The sequence below is a fragment of the Tachypleus tridentatus genome, chromosome 9 (genome assembly GCF_004210375.1).
Source record: "Tachypleus tridentatus isolate NWPU-2018 chromosome 9, ASM421037v1, whole genome shotgun sequence".
NCBI lineage: Eukaryota > Metazoa > Arthropoda > Merostomata > Xiphosura > Limulidae > Tachypleus > Tachypleus tridentatus.
The window spans coordinates 134,693,402-134,713,513 of record NC_134833.1 but is presented as its reverse complement, the minus strand read 5'-3'; the positions used below and the strand labels follow the sequence as shown (position 1 = coordinate 134,713,513).

Sequence of the window (20,112 nt, the reverse complement as noted above, 5' to 3'; positions counted from 1 at the left end):
CTTGTATGTGAAAGTGGAGTAATTTAGGTCCACGAATTTCATACTATGTATAATGTAGATTGATTTACAAAGATTAAATCAAAATTACTGTGAATAATTTGTTTTAAACACATTTACAGTGAGATCTATATGTTACTCATCCAAGTTTGTGTGTGACAAAATAATAAATACAAATCAACTGTAATGAACTGTGAGCACTTCACAATCATATAACAGGAAAATAATTAAATTAAATGATTTTGTATTGGGAAACTGAATTTAGTTTATTATAAAAACTAATAACTTTCATTCATAGTGTATTTAAATTATAATTTAGTGTTACAGACTGTTAGTTTTTATAGAATAAAAAGTGACAATTATCTTATAAAATTGGAACACTTTATTAACAATGTACATTAGAGAGATGAAAGTACACAAGGATGATATTACAAATTTCTTGCTTATTGTCTTAGAAGATGTTCTTTTTCAGATAATGAATTTACACTTAGTCTGCTAGTTCAAACCTCTTAAATTTATCTTGGTCATAGAAACTTGCTTTCACAACTCTTCCTCCAAAGTATCGCCCATTTAAATCTACCACCGCTGAAATTTAAAGAAACCTCTATTATCTGTCAATAAATAACTTATATACTAAAATACAGTACAACAAAGGTTTTTTAATGTGCAGGCTTTCAATAAATTAGACACAAACCATTTCAGTAGAAACATATTTTAACCTTGTAGTTCCTACTTAAAACCAAAATGGTGCATGTAACAAACTACAAATTTTTGTGATCTTGCAACACAAATATTAAGGTAAAACTTATCCTAGGACAATTTCACGATAAAAGGAAAATCAAGCTTATTATATGGTAGAATTTTGTATACATAGTCACTGGTACTAAACTACTTCAAGTTATAATTGCCACTTGTGAAGTAACTGTCTAGAGCATTTTCATCCATACCATCTCATTACTCTGATAAGCCAGAAAAATCATCTTTCTAACATTATATGCCAAAAGACTCATTTTAAATAAAACTTAACAAAAAGTTATACATTTCAGATTTTGTTATACATAAATCTCTATATTTTCTTCACTGAAGTATATCATTACATAGAAAATAAAAGTAATTACCAAACAAAGCATTGATTATATCTTTTAAGACAAGTGTTCAAATTATAGCTGGTTAAAAGTCAAAGTGATAAGGCATAATAAAACTACATGTTAAATATGGAATGTGGCTGTCAAATATTAATGGTATTCTGCTGCAATATAAACTTAAGCCATACTAATTAATTGATATCTAATTTAAAGTGCTATACAACATCTGTAACATCATAAAGCTTGAAGCCTAATCCACATTTTACTGAAAGTTTTTATGATATGCAAAATGCCTCAATCTACTGTACTCAATAAATTAAGACATTTTCCTCCTGTTTAAGTACAAGCACACTTAAGTGTTGAAAATCATATAACAGTTAAACTTTGTTAATACTAAATGATGACAGCATTTTTACCAATACTAATTGTGTATTTCATGCCAAAAGCTAACAGATGTGTTAACATAAATGAATTTCAGACAGCTGAACTGTTCATTTTAGCACCTAATAGTGGGATTGACCAGCACACTTTAACACACATCCCCATGAGTGAAAGAGTATGTTTGGCAATGGGTTTTGACCCTGTAACCCAACCACTGATAGCTGAGTGCCCTAACCATAAGAAACAGTAAAGTGAAGTATAAAAGACAAACCATTGGATAAAATGTTGAACCTAGGAGTTACCACTGATAAAATTAAAAGTGGAATCAACATAATTATGTTTATTATACTTAAATAATAATTAGTTTATTATAGTTATGTTTCATTTTATAAGAATACTTCATCTTATTGTTAAGCAAAATAAATAAAACACATGCTAATCCAAGTTTTAAAGGTCAAAGTTAAGTAAGAAAATACTTAAAACCCCTGTATTAGAAATACATGTGCCTCTCATTCATGATTTGACACAGCAGGTTTAGCAAAAATGAGCAATTCTGAAAGTTTTAAAAAGAACAAAATGTATGAATTAGAAGTTCCTTGTCCAGTGGTTTGGAATATCACTATGATTGCTACATGCTGTCAAACAGTGTTCAGCATGTTTACCTCTTATGGTAGTTATACAGTGAAAGTACGAGTTATTTGAAAAACTAGTCTTTCTTAATTATTTCAATTTAGTATGACTTTATAAATAATCAATAAAACTAATCTTCAATAACGAAAATGATCAGTGCACAAAATGTATTTTGATGTTTCATATTATATTAAGGGACTGTACTAGGGAAAATGTTGTATTAAGTTGAATCAAAACTTTACATACATATATTACTGTATTTTCACAGTACTACTCACTGCTATGTAATTTCCATGTGTTGTACATGATGTGACAGTGTGTTTATGATAAAGTACAGGAATGAAGGAGTTCTCTGCTAATTGTAATAGGTTTATTGCCTTTTAGGTGTAGTATAAACAAGAAATACTGGAGGCAATCACTCATGTTCAATGTCATAACCTGACTGTAGGCTAATGTTGGTTTATTGAAAGATAGAGTATTGAAAGCAACCAGTAGACACCAATAATGGATGAAAATTATTACACTGGACACTTATACAAGAATAAATATATTCACAAGTAAGATGATTATGCCTTAAGTGCAATAAATGCAAACCAAGTGTTTTGTCAGGTTTATATGGAAAATTGCAATTTATCACAATCAAAACAGGCCAACTTTGCTAACCACCTTTGAAGTTGTACCAAAATATGTTTCAATTTTTGTACTGGTTTTGGACTTGGTTAAAAAATTACTATTGTATCTGATAATGTGAAAACTGGTAATCACATTTTAGGGATTTTGGCCTGGTTAAGTCACTAATTCAGGATTAACAACATGCTATAATAGTATATTAAGAAGTTTTAGCCTCATTAAGTTGCTAATTCAAGATGAGCACTTTGCTGAAACAGTATACTGAAGGATTTGGGTTGGTTAAATAACTAATGTAAGATTAGAAATATGCTTAAACAGTATACAGAGGAACATGGCTTGGCTAAATTGATGATTCAAGATAAGCAATGCATTAAAACAGTGTAGAGGAATTTTTGCCTTGGTTAGTTGCTAATTCAAAATTAACAATATATTAAAACAGTATGTTGAGAGATTTTGGCTTGATTAAGTCACTAATTCAGAACTGGCAATATAGTATAACATTAAATCAAAGTTAAAAACAAGGCAGTCACAACTTAAAAGGACAAGATGATAAAAAATACTATCTTTATTCTTGATTGGCTGATGGATTAATTTTGTTATAAAGTATAGTGTATATATAAATTTATGGAATGAATTATTTTTAAACAGTTTTCTTAACCTCTGTCTAGCATATACCTTCAATAAATTAGTTTGGCAATACCACTGTTATGAACTTAATATATTACATGTAGTTTTAAAATTTTATAAATATACTATGAAAACAATTTACCAAAAATACACATTTTAATAGGAAGTTAATTACATCTACTCTTTTCAATGTTATAACTATATAGGCCATCCATGGGATCTCTAAAAAAATAGTATAATATTGCTAAGTAGACTTGTTTTGTACAAATCAAGATATTATTTTAAAGAATTACACAGAAAAATTAGTTAATTGTAATTCTGAAAAAATTTGTGAAAAAATTAAATTACTGTAATTTTCTTGTAGCAGGATATACTTACTATATTACAGCAAACTTCAAGTTATATGCAATTATGGGACAATGTTGAACCCATCATTACCAGTATCTGAGCCATTTGTTTTTGTTTATTGAATTCCATTTTACTAATCTGAGTCATGTTTCTAATTTCTCCTGAACCTAATACAGCCATGAACTTATACCATTCAAAATCTAACGATTTTTGGCACTGTGCTTTTGTTACAGTGTATGTATATTTACAACCAAAAAATGGGTTCAGAGAATGAAGACCAGAAGCAAGTTACTTCACAAAAGTACAGTCCACTGAGTGTATAAGGTCAATTACAAGGGAATAATGCAGTGTTGCCAACAGTTCAATAAAATTTGTCACACATTCCAAATGAAGACTTTATAGATAATATATACAAACACAAAAAATATACATAATAAAACTGCACAAAAGATGCAAAACAAAGTTTAAGACAGAAACACTAAATATGATGGTAATTAAATCTAGGAAAACATTAATTTGATTCAATATTTCAGGCCTAAACCTTTTTTCTGGTGATGTCTCTTAAAGTCATGTATACAGAACACATCTGACTATCACTAAAAAGGTAATAATATGAGAACACGCAAACCATGTTTCAAAGTGTGATGTAAAAATACTGGCAAATCAGTTGTAATACTTTAACTGTTCCTTATCATCCAATTCTGTCTTCCTCAAACATATCAAACTAATTCTGACACTAAGGGTGTTTTAACTAAGCAACCTATAACTGTTTTCAGGTACAACCAACACCTTCAGGATACCCTTGTTCATGTTGATTTTACTAATTGTAATCAACCCAACACTCCTTCTGGTTCTTTCTCCTGTAACCAATTACGTTCTGTAACTTGTCAACACAATGGCAATGACATTTCAGTGACAATTCCTCAAAATCATTTTCAGATTAGAAATAATTTTTAAGCTTATAGAATCCATTATCTGCAACCTTTGTAACTTGTTGCACATTAGTAAGATTGTTCATAAAATCTGTCACTTATTTTGCACACACAGACAACACACATGATAAATCATAATCTTGACTAACCAACCTCACGACAGTTTTCAGACAACAAACATGACTTGTCACATATCAGACTTGTTGTACTAAGGTCTACATCAACAAACCATTATTCATGTGAATGCAAAGAATGAAGCTTTATTCATACTCTATGTTCAATATCTCCACTTGGTTTAAATGAGAAATTTTTTTTGTAATCTTAAGTTTGATATCTTCCAACTTTATCCACAATTACTCCTCATGTATCAGTTTTATATATTTTTTGCACCTTTTCCTTCTGCTTTTATTTCACTTATGTCATTTCTTTACAACAATTGATTCCCCAGTACATCAAAGCATGCTTAGCACACTCTCCTGTGATAATCGAATGTGTTTTGTATACACCACTAAAACAGACATCACCTGAGAAAGGGTTTAGGCCCAAAACATTATGACTTTCCTACTGTTACTGTCAGGGTAGAGAAAATAAGATATTAAATATCAAACTTATTACTTCAAAATAAACTTCTGACAAATGCAGGTAAGGATGACATAAAGTCTTGATGCCAACTACACATAATGCATATTTGTATAAAATGAAATATTTAAAAAACTCCATTTTTTATTATTGTTGTTACTAAAATAGATCCTTGTAAATATTTACAAATTGTGGAATATATGTTTCATACAAGTGAATGCAATGGTTTGAGTGAAATGTTGATTTTGCTGCTGTGGATTAGTTGAACGAGCTCATAAAATATTCTGAGGGTTAAAATATAACCTATTCCAAATATGATCTAAAAATTTATTATCAGATTTATGAAAATAACAAAAACTATGAATTAACTCTTTAACAACAAGGTTAGGTGCATTGCACCCAGTACATAACCACTAAAGTAACAATGTAACACTTAACAATATAAGCCTATTTTCATTAAATCTGCAGATTATCAGTAAACATAAGAAGGCTGTCTTACACAAAATATCAGGTTTTTAATTAAGTATTAAGATTTTTAATTAAAGATTTTCTCGAGAATATTTTTTTAAGAATGTTGACTATACAAAGTGCAAAGTAATTTTGGTTTTAAGATTAAAAATATATTTATCTAAAAATTGTAAGATTTAATTTGTGTAATCTATATAACCTCTTAAATAACTATCAAACATATTTTATAAAAACTTTTATAAAAAAATTTTGTCTGTTATTTTCTCTATCTTATGTCTATTTGTCAACTTTACTGACCTCATGACTACCATAAAAAGATCATGAAATATGTCTATATTATCCTTTTTTCATTCTATAATGATTACAAATTGTAACAAGAAACCACAAATGTTTATTTTAAATGGCTAAAATTGTGAACCTGACAATGACCGAAGAAGGTCGAAACGTTGTTCGCTCCTCTACATGAAACATTTTCTCAACCCATACCAGCTGTTTTTATGTACATATTTTTCTCTCCAAGTGGTTTTTCTCATCATCAAGGTAGAAAGATTAATATGTAAAAAGTACATATTATATGCATTTTGGCATACCAAAAAATTATAAATTGCTATACCAACACCACCATGGTTTATTGCAATTTATTACGCTTTCTAACTAAATTATGTTTCGTCCTAAAAATTTCATTTCTGATCAGAATATTGCCTTGATGATTATACTTCAAACCCTTCAACAGTTATAACAGTTTTACCCACCTAAAGACTTTTAGAAGATTGAAAGGATTGTGTATTTCGAAATGAGAACTTTCAATAACTGGTAATAAACATGTACTTACAGAGAGGACATGGACAAACAAGTATTTTTAAAATAGAAGGTAAAAAAGTTCTTACAATCCAGGTTGTTGGAATTGATAATTTGAGTTTTTAATTCATTACAAACTGTATACTTTACAATACAATCTAAGCAAATGCAGATTGATAATTTTTTTAAATATTTACTTTTGAACTGAGAAATTAAATAATGTTTAATACAAAAAACTTTAATTACAAACTAAAGTTTGATTCCAGCTTTATGTTCATAAAACAGTAGCTTAATAATATTTTGATGACATAAGCTTTGACCCCTACTTATTTGGAAAGGGTTAAGGTAAAAGCCATAACAGTTTTAGTAAACCCTTAAGATGGAAGATAACCTACTAGCTAAGGCAGAGTAATAAAAAATGAAAAAGATCAAAACCATTTTTTCTTACAAAAGTAATACCTATAAGATATCATATAAACCATCCTATAAGATATCATATAAACCATCAATCAAACAAAAATGAAGATGGCTCATTTAACGAACTGATTTGATATTTACTTCAAATTACATCATTTAATGTTTTATCTTCCATGTTTTAACTTTGACATACTACTATATTATTGACTAGCACTTGTATTTTGTGCTATCAATATTGTATTACCTTATTTTTGAGAGCTGTTCCTCATAATGTATTTATTATTTGTCTAAGTTTTTACTATATTGAAAGCTATATTTGCTTTTTAGCTGTATAAAACAAATCATTTATAAGAAAAGGCAAAATATGAAAGAACAGCAAAAATAAAATATTTTAAGGTCTGAAGTTAGTTGTTTATTTATCTATTAATTTATAAAATAAAAGTTGTTTCATATTTGTATTATAATCAAAAATAGATTACATACATCTGTTTTCAAATTACAGATCTCACCTTTTATAGCTGATTCCATCCTCTTGAATTCAATAAATATACGAACTGCTTCCTCATCTGGAACATTACCACCAGGGATTTCAAAGATCAAACACCTTATAACATCACCATATTTTCCACATTCTTCTTTAGTTTCTGGTTCCAAGTCTTCATCAACTTCCCCTGGACCAACCATGTTCTAGAAATATAAAGGTATTCATAAAAAAATGTTAAGATTTGCACAATATTAACAAAAACAACAAATTTTTTTAAGAAAGATTTTGGAATTCTCCAAATTTACTTAATGTCAGTGGTAAAGAATATGGTTATTGGATCAAACTGATGGCAAGACTGTAGTCATGTGAAGAAAAATTAGATATTTAAACTGAGAAATGTAAAAAAAGAATGTTAAAGGATTCTCAATAAGCAGTGTGGAGAATTCAAATATTATAATTATTTGAAAAGTTTCTAATTCTAGTTTTTTTCTCTATATTGGTCTTATTTCCAAAGAAGTTTCACGATGCATATAAATGGATTAATGAGACTCCACTGTCCTTATCTATTATCTAGCAAACTCAAGTCAAATGAACAAGCTTAGAGAAGCCAAAAAGACTAGAATATACAAACATGTCTTGTTTAAATTTAAAGAAATAAAATACTTATATAACTGTAATAAAAGGGATAAATAGCAATTATTACTAAGTAAAAGTAAATTTAGGTTATATGAAGTGATAAAAAATCATACTAATTTCAGTTTATTTACTTCAGTTGCTATTTTAAACACCTACAGAATCTGAATTCTGAGTTAAAAGAAACGTACACATATGAATGAGGAAACTAACTTGTTACAAGGTTCTTGCAAACTAGGTTTTGTTCTCAAGAGGAATTTTTATCCTCCTATTACTTTTTATAGTGGCTTCTTTGTTGAGGTAATTTGTGTGTTTGCTAATAAAATAGATTATTTCATCATGTTGGATAAATATATGAAACAAAAAATACTTCAATTAATGTTTCTGATAAGAATCAGTGCCCTCACTTGGTGAGAATCCTTTTAATCCCTGGTCACTCACTCTGTAATAGTTAACATTTTCAAATGGTGGCTTTTTATGTTAACTTTGTAAATACACATTTTCACTGTAAAAGAAAGAAGGGGTAGGTACATTTTCTAAAGTACTTCCTCAAAATTGAAAAAAGATAATTAATTTTGCACTAAAAATCTTTGCTATAACTTATTTTCCAAGGATTTTTCCTTGCCAAAGATTAAGTAGATAAGAACTATCAAGGATGTTTCACTTCTAACTGTGAGCACAGTATAGTATACAATAAATGAGCCTTTTGGGATGCCAAAAACTCCTGGCAGAGTTTTTCATTTACAGACCAAATAAAAATGGTGTCAAATATTAAAAGTAACAAGCATGTTAAGTGTATAAAAAATGTGAATGCCATATTTCTAATGGAGCAAGGCTCCATAAAGTACATGTATTGTGACTGCACTCATGTGGTTAGCACGATAATGGAAACAGTAGCTACTTAAGAAGCAAGTGAGTACTTTAGTTTTCACTGATTTGTGTTAAACTTTTAGGAGATTAAAATAGAAATGTTTGTCTTGTTTGTCATTCACAACCTAATTAATCAATAGTTTTCAAATTTCAGAAAAACATTAACAATATATGTCATGAGCTTAGATTGCTGATTTTAATCTGGAAATTTGTTAGATTAAATTAGTCTTAAAGATCAGTCTAATGGTTACAAATTTAAGTCAACAAGTCTTAGTTGCTTTGACCATACAAGCTATTTCAATCCAGTCAAAAACGTGGCTTCATGTCTTTACTTTGTTATTTTTCCTCACAAAAAAATGGAAAATTATGCGAAGTTATGTACTTACTCTGAGCAGCACAACTTTGGATGGATTCTTCATCATTTCTGTAATTGACTCTGATGCTGAAGAACCTGACCCTGTAGAAGGTGATGAAACCTGTGGTTCTGTAAAATTACAGAACTCAATTAAAATAATAGAAGCCATAGAAGTTTTATCACTAAATTGGCTTTCTGGACTATTTCATTTCACAAGGAACATGCCACTATTGATTTTATTTTATTTAACTATTTTTGTATGGGCATCTCTTAATATACACGTCACAAGGTTTTAGCAATTTATATTCAAAATTGAATTAAACTACTTTCTGTTTATTTTATATGAATTAGTATAGCATAAAATCAAAGCTAATAATGCATATTTTAATAGTATATAAGTTAAGTTCTTAATTTTCTAAGGCAATATTTTTAAAAATCTTGAATTTCCCCTAGTGTGAGAAATGCAACATTTTCTTTACACACCCCCTCTTCTCTACTTTATTCACTACCCATTTAATAAGTACATAATTTAACATAAATTAATCACTGTAAAATTTTCATTGCTCATAAAAAGAGCATAATTTTGTAGCTCTCAATCTTGTTTGGTTACAGAGCTATCAAATAGAAAATCAGACCCCTCTTGCCACACCCACCTATCATATCAAATAGAAAATCAGACCCCTCTTGCCACACCCACCTATCATATCAAATAGAAAATCAGACCCCTCTTGCCACACCCACCTATCATATCAAATAGAAAATCAGACCCCTCTTGCCACACCCACTTATCATATCAAATAGAAAATCAGACCCCTCTTGCCACACCCACCTATCATATCAAATAGAAAATCAGACCCCTCTTGCCACACCCACCTATCATATCAAATAGAAAATCAGACCCCTCTTGCCACACCCACCTATCATATCAAATAGAAAATCAGACCCCTCTTGCCACACCCACCTATCATATCAAATAGAAAATCAGACCCCTCTTGCCACACCCACTTATCATATCCTCTCTTTCAAAAGTTGTTAATAATTGTCTGTTAAGTATAATTCTGTATTACGTATAACCAATAAAAACCAAAGATATTCCTCTATCAGACGACATATAATATCATACGGTTTTCTGAATAGAGAATTATAATTTTCTCTATTAGTGCAAAATTTGTTCCCATGGATAAATAACAACTAGCTTGGATGAATTTGTAATGGCTCTTGTTGCATTGTTAAAAAGCCAGAAAAACTGTGATACTTAGTTACAGGAAATTGTCTGAATTTTGCTTGTTGTTATTCTATATTATTTGGTGCATTATTTAGTGTACTACTACAATTAGTATTAAAAAAATATGGTTAAGTGTCATCGCAAATGGAAAAAAAAAAAAGGCCAGATAAGTACTTTTATCTCTTGTTTTTCATGTTCACTTTTTATTTATAATAAAAGTAACTAAAATATAAAAATAGGGATCTCTTTACAATAAGTATAGTTAGTTACAATGATTAAAATAATATAGATGTTTCACAAGGCATGCAAGCTTGAAGTAAGTTGTAACGAATTCAACAGCAAAAATAGCTCCTCATTCCCCAAGGGATTTACAATGATGTGAATAGTAATTAGACACAGTTCAAAAGGCATTCAAAGAGCAATGAAATTTAATTATGAATAGATGCATACTGTTATAATTTTAAAGCTACTTAGGTTAAAGGAATGTTTGTTTCATGTTAGAATTTGAAGTCATTCCCGAAAGAAAGAATCAAGAATAATTTAGGTTTATTTCAGTTTTTTTTTGGTCATTTCAATGTCTCCTGCACAGAAACATTTAATTGTGGTATTTACCATCCAAATAAATTGGAATAAAAACTACTTACCAACTAAATTAAAATTAAGAATTTATAACAATATTTTATACTATTACCAGTAAAATTGTTTGTGGTTAACTTCTGAACTGTAAATTTATTATACTTACCTTTTGGTAAGTCTTTCTCATGAATTATTTTTCCTCCTCGTTTACTTGTTTTTTCTACAAGTAAAGCTTGACTCATTCCTTGCTCCTTCTTCCCTAAACCCTGGCCTTCCTTGTAACCATATTTTGCCATAATACGAGCTGCAACAGAACTCACAGAGCCCCTAGACGTAGTAAGTAATATCTGCTTAAATCTACTTGTATATGTACAAGTTCATAGCAAGTTCTTGATTATTAAACTTACTATAACAATTTATGAGAGTAAATAACATACAAAAAAGTAGAAAAGCAAAAAATTAACAAGATAAATGCATAGATAGGAAGGAGCTACTAAAGGAAAAACCAAAAACAAACTAAAAGAAGTGTTTCCTTCTTTAACAAAAAAAAAGAAAGAAATTGAGACATTACAAAGTAGCAGATAAATAATAAAATTTATGGAAGTGAACTGGGGAATAAGATAATAATTAACCTCTTAAAAAACAAGAACCTCAACTACACTTGAAAAAGGGTGTAAAGGACAAGTAGATAGCAAGTAAGATAAAAAACAAACTGAATGACTGAGAAAAAGTTAAATAAATAACAGGATCTCCAGAAAAAGTCTAACAGAATTTTTTCATTCAAATCAAATTAGAAATAATATACATATACCTCCAATATACCTTTTCACAGGACTGTGTAACTTAAACAATACAATTTTTCATTTATTTTGAAAGGTGATGAAATATTCACATCTGTTTATGTTATCACTCAAAAAAATAACATGCATGTATGATAGGACACTTTCAAATGTTTAAAACATAAGGATGAATTTACACTATGCAACAGAATGTTTAATTATTCTTGTTCCTGGGCAGAAAGTGTTATTTACTAATTGCTTATGTCTAAAGTAAATGGAAATGACCTATTTTTCTTTTCAAACTTTGCTTTTGTGACCTGGGTAATGAAATTTTCAAATTCACCCATTTTCCAGAACATTTAAGGTAGATTCAGTGCTGAGTAGCTGATAGAGAATTTTCTCACACTCACAAGAATTTTCAAGAACTTTCTAAAATGTTGTAGAACTTACAAGAATTTGTAGAATGTACAAGAAGTTTCACGAACCTTTTACAATTTTCTAGAACTTTCCATAGTAATATATGTACAGGGGCTCACCACTCACCAGTTTAGTTTTAGCTGCCTAAGTGAATACATAGACCTATCTGATTTTATCAGAAATGTCACCAATAGCTACAAGCAATCCCCAGATGCATTCTGCTATATATGTGGCCAATTTATCAAGATAAGAGCAAAAAAATACTCTGTGACAGCATCTTCTAAAATGTGTGAAGCCTACAAGCCATATTTTGGTACACCTGTCGGGGATCAAGATAAACCCCGAGCACCTCAAAGAAATTCTAGAAGATGCACAATTTTTGCTTACTTGAATAATAAAATGTTATATTATACAAATTTTAGACATTTTAAAATTTAAATATCTTTCTTTTTCTGTACTATTGAAAATTATTATGAAGAATAAATTTATTTTGCTCTTTTTCAGGACAGTACAGAGGGGAAAAGAGAGCCACGAAGTTTGTTATTCCAAGAATTTGGTGCAAACTCACTGACCACTCAAGCAATTGCTACTTCTGCATGGTGGACCCTTCCAAATGTCAGGCTGGCAAGAATGCATCTGCTATAATGTATCTGGGCCATTGCCCATTCCATCATCCATTGCCCCAGTGCCAGACTGCCCTGAGCTCCTTGTACCCACTCCATCAGAGAGAAAGCAGCCAACCACAGAAGAGAGCAGCAAATCAGAAGAGGAGGTAGACAAATAAAGAAGATCCTGCAGTGCACAGAATTCTCCAAGAAGCTCAGTAGAAAGGGAAAAAATCTTGGGGAAGCTTTGTTGCAGTGGGTCAAGGCTTCTTGGGCAATCATAATGCTGAAAATTATGTGGAACTAATTGAGGCTCTGGTGAAGAACTAGGGCAAAATGGGCTGCAGGATGTCCCTGAAAGTCCATATCCTTGATGCTCATCTTGATAAATTCAAGGAGAACACAGCACAGGAGCATACTCAGAGGAGCCAGGTGAGCACTTCCACCAACATATACTGAAGTTTGAATGCTGCTACCAAGGAGCACATAATGAAAACATGATCATGATGGGAGACTATATTTGGAGGATGATACATGAAAGTGATTTACATTACAGTCACAAATCTTGAAAAACTACTCACTTCTAAACATTTTTGTTCATTTTTGTATAACTTTAGTATAAATACATGTAAATCTTGATTCATATGTTATTTTATTCAAACCTTCTGTAAAAGAAAATGTGCAAGCCGTTTTTACATAGAAAATAGGTTAATTTCTAAATCTCATTATCCAGGTCACAAAAGCAAAGTTTGAAGGAAATAATGGCCATTTTCTGTACTTTTACAACATAAGCAATTGAGAAATAACACATACTATCCAGGAACAAAATTTGTGTTTCATAGTGTTATTTGTTATTAATACAATCACATATGTCTCTTTGTTGCATAAATTACTTTAAAACACATGAAACTAGAAAAGGCAAAGAAACAGCTTTAATGAAGTTTGAAAAAAAAATATTCTACCCCAAGCCTCCTGAATATTTTACATTGGATGGCAGTTCTTCTTTTTTATCAGTAGGCTCCAGCAAGGATGGTGGAGGAGCTATTGCTGCTCCAGTGTTTGTTGATGCTGTTCAGATTTAAATAAAAATATCACCATCAAATCAAATTTGTGAAATATAACTGAAGAAAGATTTCATAGCAAGTTAGATACATAACTCATACACTGAAACATATATTAGAAAATTAACCGAGTCAAAGGGTAAGTTTGGAATCTAAACTTACACTTGTTATGACTGACATATTTTTAAGTCTTTATTCAGATACACTAGATGGTAGTCTAGGATTTTGTTTTTAAATCACTTTAACCTTTTCACAGTGAATACCCCTTTAAAAACTTTTCTGCAAAGTCAGTGTTACATTAAAAATTTAATTAAATATCTTTAATATCATTGTTTGTAAATTAATTTAACATTATAACATATGCTATGAACCAAAGTTTTTAAGTCCTTTATTTAAAAAAAAACCTATAAAAAACTACTTGAATTTGAGATGTATTGTCATGTGACCAATAAGCTCTGAAAATACACTACTTTGGCTTTCTGTATCTTTAAAAATACAACAGTAATTGATCAGAAGTACGTATAGACAATAAGATGCTTACTTTAAACTTTTGACTCATTTCATTTCAAAATTATGAGTGAAATAAATATATTTTTTTCAAATCCTGACAGTTTACATGCCCATCTTCAAAAGATTTGTTTGAGCTTTACAGTTTATATGTAGATGTTGCATACACATGTGTACAATCATTAGAGCTCATTCTACACTTTAACAATGGTCATTTTGAAACTGGCACCACATTGTCATTGTGGAGTATGTGTAGTATTGTTCATTGCTTGATCGACTATGACACTCGTTGTTTATTCCCTAAATGTCATGGTTAAAGATACAGTTTAAATTTTATTTAGTTTATGCTATTGTATTTTAGTTAATTATGTATTAATTATAATTAAAAATAAGGAACTAAAATGTTTAAACATATTTTAAATATATATCATACTTTACATCTGTTCTCAAGGTTAACAATATTACACACTGAACAAAACTTTTGCTGAAGGGTTGTACATGTTTCCCAAAAAAAACTCTAATATGTTTCAATGGCACTGTTGACTTGTACTGAGATAAATAATAAGTGGTAAAGTACAAGAAAATATTAAAAATTAAGTATATATGAAAAGGATAGACCCAAAATTATTATGGATACAAGGAAAATAACATCTTTAAAGATATTCTACAAAAATTAAGTTTTTTTCCCCCTAATTTTAATCATTTTATTGGATTGTATATTGATTATAATAGCTAGACTTAATGACATGGTAAAGGAAATAAATATAAAATTTAAGAATTATCCTTGATGTTAATTTTATAGGTTCTAAAAGTTATGCAAATGAAATACAAAAACTATAAAATGAAGTATTTCTATACTTAAAATCAGCTTGCACTCAAACTATTTTATCAGTTTGAATGCAAATAACTACTATAAATAACATTTTCATAAGATATAATTAGAATAATGTCATTCCTTGTATACAAGATATTTATAAACTTTAACCAGATTTTGTGAGGAATGTATTGTGTTATATTTTTTTGTTGCATAAATGCCCTTCTCTAGTTGAGTGGAGGATAATTTCATCCACCCTTATTCAAAGGGTTAAGATGTTAGAGGAACAATGCAATTGTTATTTTGCAGTTATAAGAACAACTTAAATTTGAAAATTAAGAGTAAAACAAACATCCTGACATTAGATTTCATTTTGCACAATTCAATATTACTTTCTTATATACTATAATAAATAATGGAGAAAGTGGTTCTAAATCAACATATTCTAAATTATTATTAATACATATTAATAGGATTTTTCTCTCTACTGCCTTTAAAATTAATCTCGTTAAAGATCTGATTGATTAAACTTAAAAGTATTTAGAGCAGTTTTACTTCATCACATGAAGAAATCACAAAGATTGAAAGGGCTAAAAATTAAATTAAAATTGTACTGGATTTATTGATATCAAAGCCACAAATATTTAAACAATGCTGCAACCCTCTTATTTTATCATCCTATAATCCTAAAAAAACCAGTGACTGATTTTGAATTTGTGTCTGTGACAAAAAAGTTAACTACTCTCATAAGCAGAGAGCACCCATAGACTCAAGTTATATATGCCTTGAAACCTTATTTTAGAATAAAACATTTGTTTACCTTAAAATGTGTCATTTAAAAGCTCAGGAAATTCATTTTATAAAACAAAGTTTAATATAAACTCATCTTTCTTTTTAATAAATCATTGTTTTTTAGAAGTAGAAATAGTACTGTGCAGAAAACATTTAATCTTGGCTAATTTTTGAATGAAAGTATAAGCTGAGCCTGAATGGAGATTTGAACTTATGTGTGAGATTTTGGTAAATCTGTGTTGAAAACTTATTATTTTAATGAATTGAGAGTATTTATAAAAAGAAATTCTTGATCTAATTAACACTTCTTAGTAAATTCAATCTTCTGATTTACTCCAGGACATCAGAGTACATGTCTTTAATATATACATATCCCAAGTAAGTGTGGAAAAAAAATAGATGTATTAATAGTATTGATTAAAATTATCATAAATAAATTTCTAAGAACAGCAAAAATTTGATTCCACATCTCTAAACCATTAAGTTTGTTACAGATGATGGCCATTATATTTATTAATTACTATTGTACTTCTGCAATTTTTCCACAGCAAAGCTTTGGCGGTAATTTTCAACATGTCCACAAACAACTTGGTGACAACTGGTTTTGTGAACAATGAATAAATAATAAAACGTACTAATACTAGCAAGCATTAAAAAACTTTCTGACCACAAAAATAAAACCAAATGATCAAGTTAATCCTGTTAAGGAGGATAAGTCAAAATGAAAGAAGAAAAAAAACTGATAAAAGTTTAAAATATTGCAATGTAAACCACTTTTAAAAGATATACCAAAATGTTTATACATCTCTTTTTCTTACATGTAAGTGAAATTAATGACTTTTTAAAGAACCAAAAAGATAAGACCATATAATCCTATTTTATAGGTGCAAAACAATCTAATTTCATGTACTCTTCATCAATGTTCTACTGACCAGTTCAGTTTTGCAAATTTCTAACTCGCACCGTGAACACTGGAGATGTCCAAACATACACAGAAGGGTAAACCTAACTTTAGACTCAATACATTCTAATTATTAAAGATAAGAAGAGTATATTAAACAGCTATGTTCATTACAGGGATAGTCTTTAGATCTGATTTATTTAGGAAGCTGGATTTTATCAGAAGTTAATTGCCCAATAAACATTATCAAACATAAAAACATAAAAGATACTGAAACAAATGCACTGCACTGTTTTGTATTAGTAAATTTAAATGTAATTCTTAAAATTAAAACTAGATTTATTTAACACTTACCTTTCTTTGGTAGCTCTTTCTCTTCCTCTTGTTCTCTTCGTTTATCAATGTCTCGATCACGAACGCGATCCTTCTGCCTCCTTATAATATAAGATAGCAAAGGTGATTTTTAAGATTAACAAAAAGGTAACTACATGAAATATAACTGCAATGTTATTTACCATTCATAATTTAAGTATTCTTATATTTCAGTTCAGTACATAAATCAACAGTTTAGTCAGCATTATAACAAAGTACAAGTACCTTTAACAGAATATTACATGTGACATCTTTATCTGGTGCATCTATCCAATATTTCTTAAGGTATATCAAAATCTAAACTTAATTGACAAAAACATTGCTATAAGTATACTTTAATCATGCATAAACCTTAGAAAATTTAAAATATTACACAGTAAAACACTAAAATGTCAAGAAAAGAAAGCAGGAGTATCTGGGAGAGAAAAAAACACTTAATCCTGAAAAACTATTTCATGAAAAACAGACACAGATATGTAACATACTGCATCTAATACAGCAAAGAAAATTTGAGTAACAGGGGACATCACTGCTACATATACAAAGATAAACGTAAGAGGAAACAAGGAATTCTGAAATATGGTCAAGTTTTATTTTGACTTATGTAACTAAAATAAAATAAACAAGATACAGATTATTAAATGTAAAATAAAATTACTTTCAAGACACCTGATAATATTTGTCTGTTTTTTCTTGACTACTATGTTAGAAAACAATCTAATGGAACAATACTGCTTATTTTAATAATAATAAGATATATGTCAAGTGAAATATGTAAACCAACAGCTTAGTCTTGCATATGCTTAAATATTGAATCACTAATGATAAACAACCTTTCTCTGATGTCTGATTCTCTAAGTTCTTGTCGTTCTTTCTGTTTCTTTTCCATTCTGTCTTTCATAATTTTTTCATAGTCATTTGGCCACATTGGATCATATTCAAGTCGAATATCCCAGTCTCCCCCAAGCAGAGTTGCAGTTACAGCACTTTTTGTTTCCTGAAGAATATAACAATATTTTTAAAATGGACCTTTACCTAAAATTTGGCATGGAGGTTTGTTGGGTCTATAAAGAGGTACATGCAAACATTCAGTTTTAAGTTTTTTATGGATGTTTTTGCAATTTTTTTTACATCTACTTTGCTCCCCTTCTGATGAATCTTCACCAAAAATTTAGCATGAACATTTGTTGGGTCCATGAAAAGATACAGGTAAATTTGAGGTTTCACATTTTAAGTTTTGCATTTTTTACAATTATATATAATGAAAGCAACTTTTCATGTCCTAAAGTAACCTTCCATTAATCACAAATTTACATAACTTCTGTCCAGGAAATGGATACTACAAATAGCATATAATAATGTAAACCTATTCAAATCTTCTGTATAACACAAATGAATATTTAAATGGAAATATTTATGAAAGTCATATATTTGAAGTCTTGAACTAAGGAGTTCACAGGAAAGTTTCTAATCATATGGTATCTTCATTCCTTCAAACCCTCTCTAAAATAGCTGAAGTTAGGTGTTTCCTAGTATTATAGTATAGTATGTAAATAAAAATGTTATTTTGACAAATAACTATTTTTAGAATATCCCAAAATTCCTGTGACACTGCACAAGTCTTTGGGCAACAGTGAACTTGGAAAAATGAATTTAACTACATAAGATCTTACAAGACTGTTGAACATATTCAAAGAAAAAAACAAAAAATGACAAATACTGATTCAATGAGATAAAATGAACAATAAAGTATTTAAAAATTATTTTTCTGAATTTTGTGTAACTGTATAAACATATTCTTTCACTGATTTAAATGAACAAGAGCTGATTTATATTTTGAAAACAAATAACATTTTATGATTTGCAGTTTAACATCTGATGACCTATCCTTCATGTAGATTTGAAAATTATGCAATAACCAATTGATACTGATAAATTAAGTTTATACATTACACACTTAAGCTAGAGATATTTAACCATTCAAATGTGTCTGACATCATACGATGCAAACATTTTTTGCAAAAGACCACCACTTTGTTGGCTTGGAACATTGTACGGGTGCTGCAAGCCATCCAAATACAGTTCAAAACAATGCTATACGCCCACATTTCAGTTATGGTTAATAATAAAATTGATACATCTTTCATGTCTGCCACTTCCAAATGTAAAATTCCCATCCAGGAGAATCTTACAACTTAAAAATATGTCAAAATGTAAGAGAACATAATGATGAAAATAAAGAGGAAGTGAATAAGATGAAAAGTATTTTAAAAAAATATACTCAAGTGCAACTGATTTATCAGGTTGTTCAAACAATAATGACAGATTTTGAATTTTAACTTTTATAAGAAACTAAAAAGTTTCAAAAGCAATTTTATCAATTAAAATAGAAACTTAGTGAATCTACACACTTTTGCCAATGAGAAACAAGATTATTTATGCCATCACGATACATCTCTGAAGTCCTAGAACTAAAAAATTCTTTAAAGCCATCCTTTGCTACTGAATTTTTTGTCCTATAAAAAGTTGTCCAAGTACATGAAAAAGTGGTAGTTGATATGCAACAGGTCTGGAAAGTAAGAAGGATGAGACAATGTTTCATAGCCCAATACACTGGGCTTCTGAAGCATCATCCGAGCAACATGTGGCCAAGCATTATCACAAGGCAAGATTGGTCCTTTTCAGTTGACTAATCCTGGCATTTTTTTCACACAAATTTCTATGCATTACTTTCAATTCTTGACAGTAAATCTCTGCAGTGATATTCTGGCCATGTTGAGCAAGCTGTAATGGATAACACTGGATGTAGACTGATGACCACGGTCTTTT

The 20,112-nt window shown here is 29.4% G+C and overlaps 1 protein-coding gene across 1 annotated transcript in view; it reads right to left on the bottom strand.

The window, feature by feature from the left end:
- Window positions 1-356: 356 nt before the first annotated feature.
- Window positions 357-20,112, bottom strand: part of Spf45 (splicing factor 45) — a 40,971-nt gene continuing 21,215 nt past the window's right edge. Inside the window, exons 5-11 of the mRNA XM_076457385.1 lie at window positions 18,117-18,280; window positions 17,266-17,345; window positions 13,799-13,904; window positions 11,202-11,362; window positions 9,266-9,363; window positions 7,402-7,579; window positions 357-582 (exon numbers count right to left, since the gene is read on the bottom strand). Of these exons, the coding sequence (XP_076313500.1) occupies window positions 485-582; window positions 7,402-7,579; window positions 9,266-9,363; window positions 11,202-11,362; window positions 13,799-13,904; window positions 17,266-17,345; window positions 18,117-18,280 (885 nt within the window). The 3' untranslated portion in view covers window positions 357-484. The remainder of the gene's footprint in view (window positions 583-7,401; window positions 7,580-9,265; window positions 9,364-11,201; window positions 11,363-13,798; window positions 13,905-17,265; window positions 17,346-18,116; window positions 18,281-20,112) is intronic.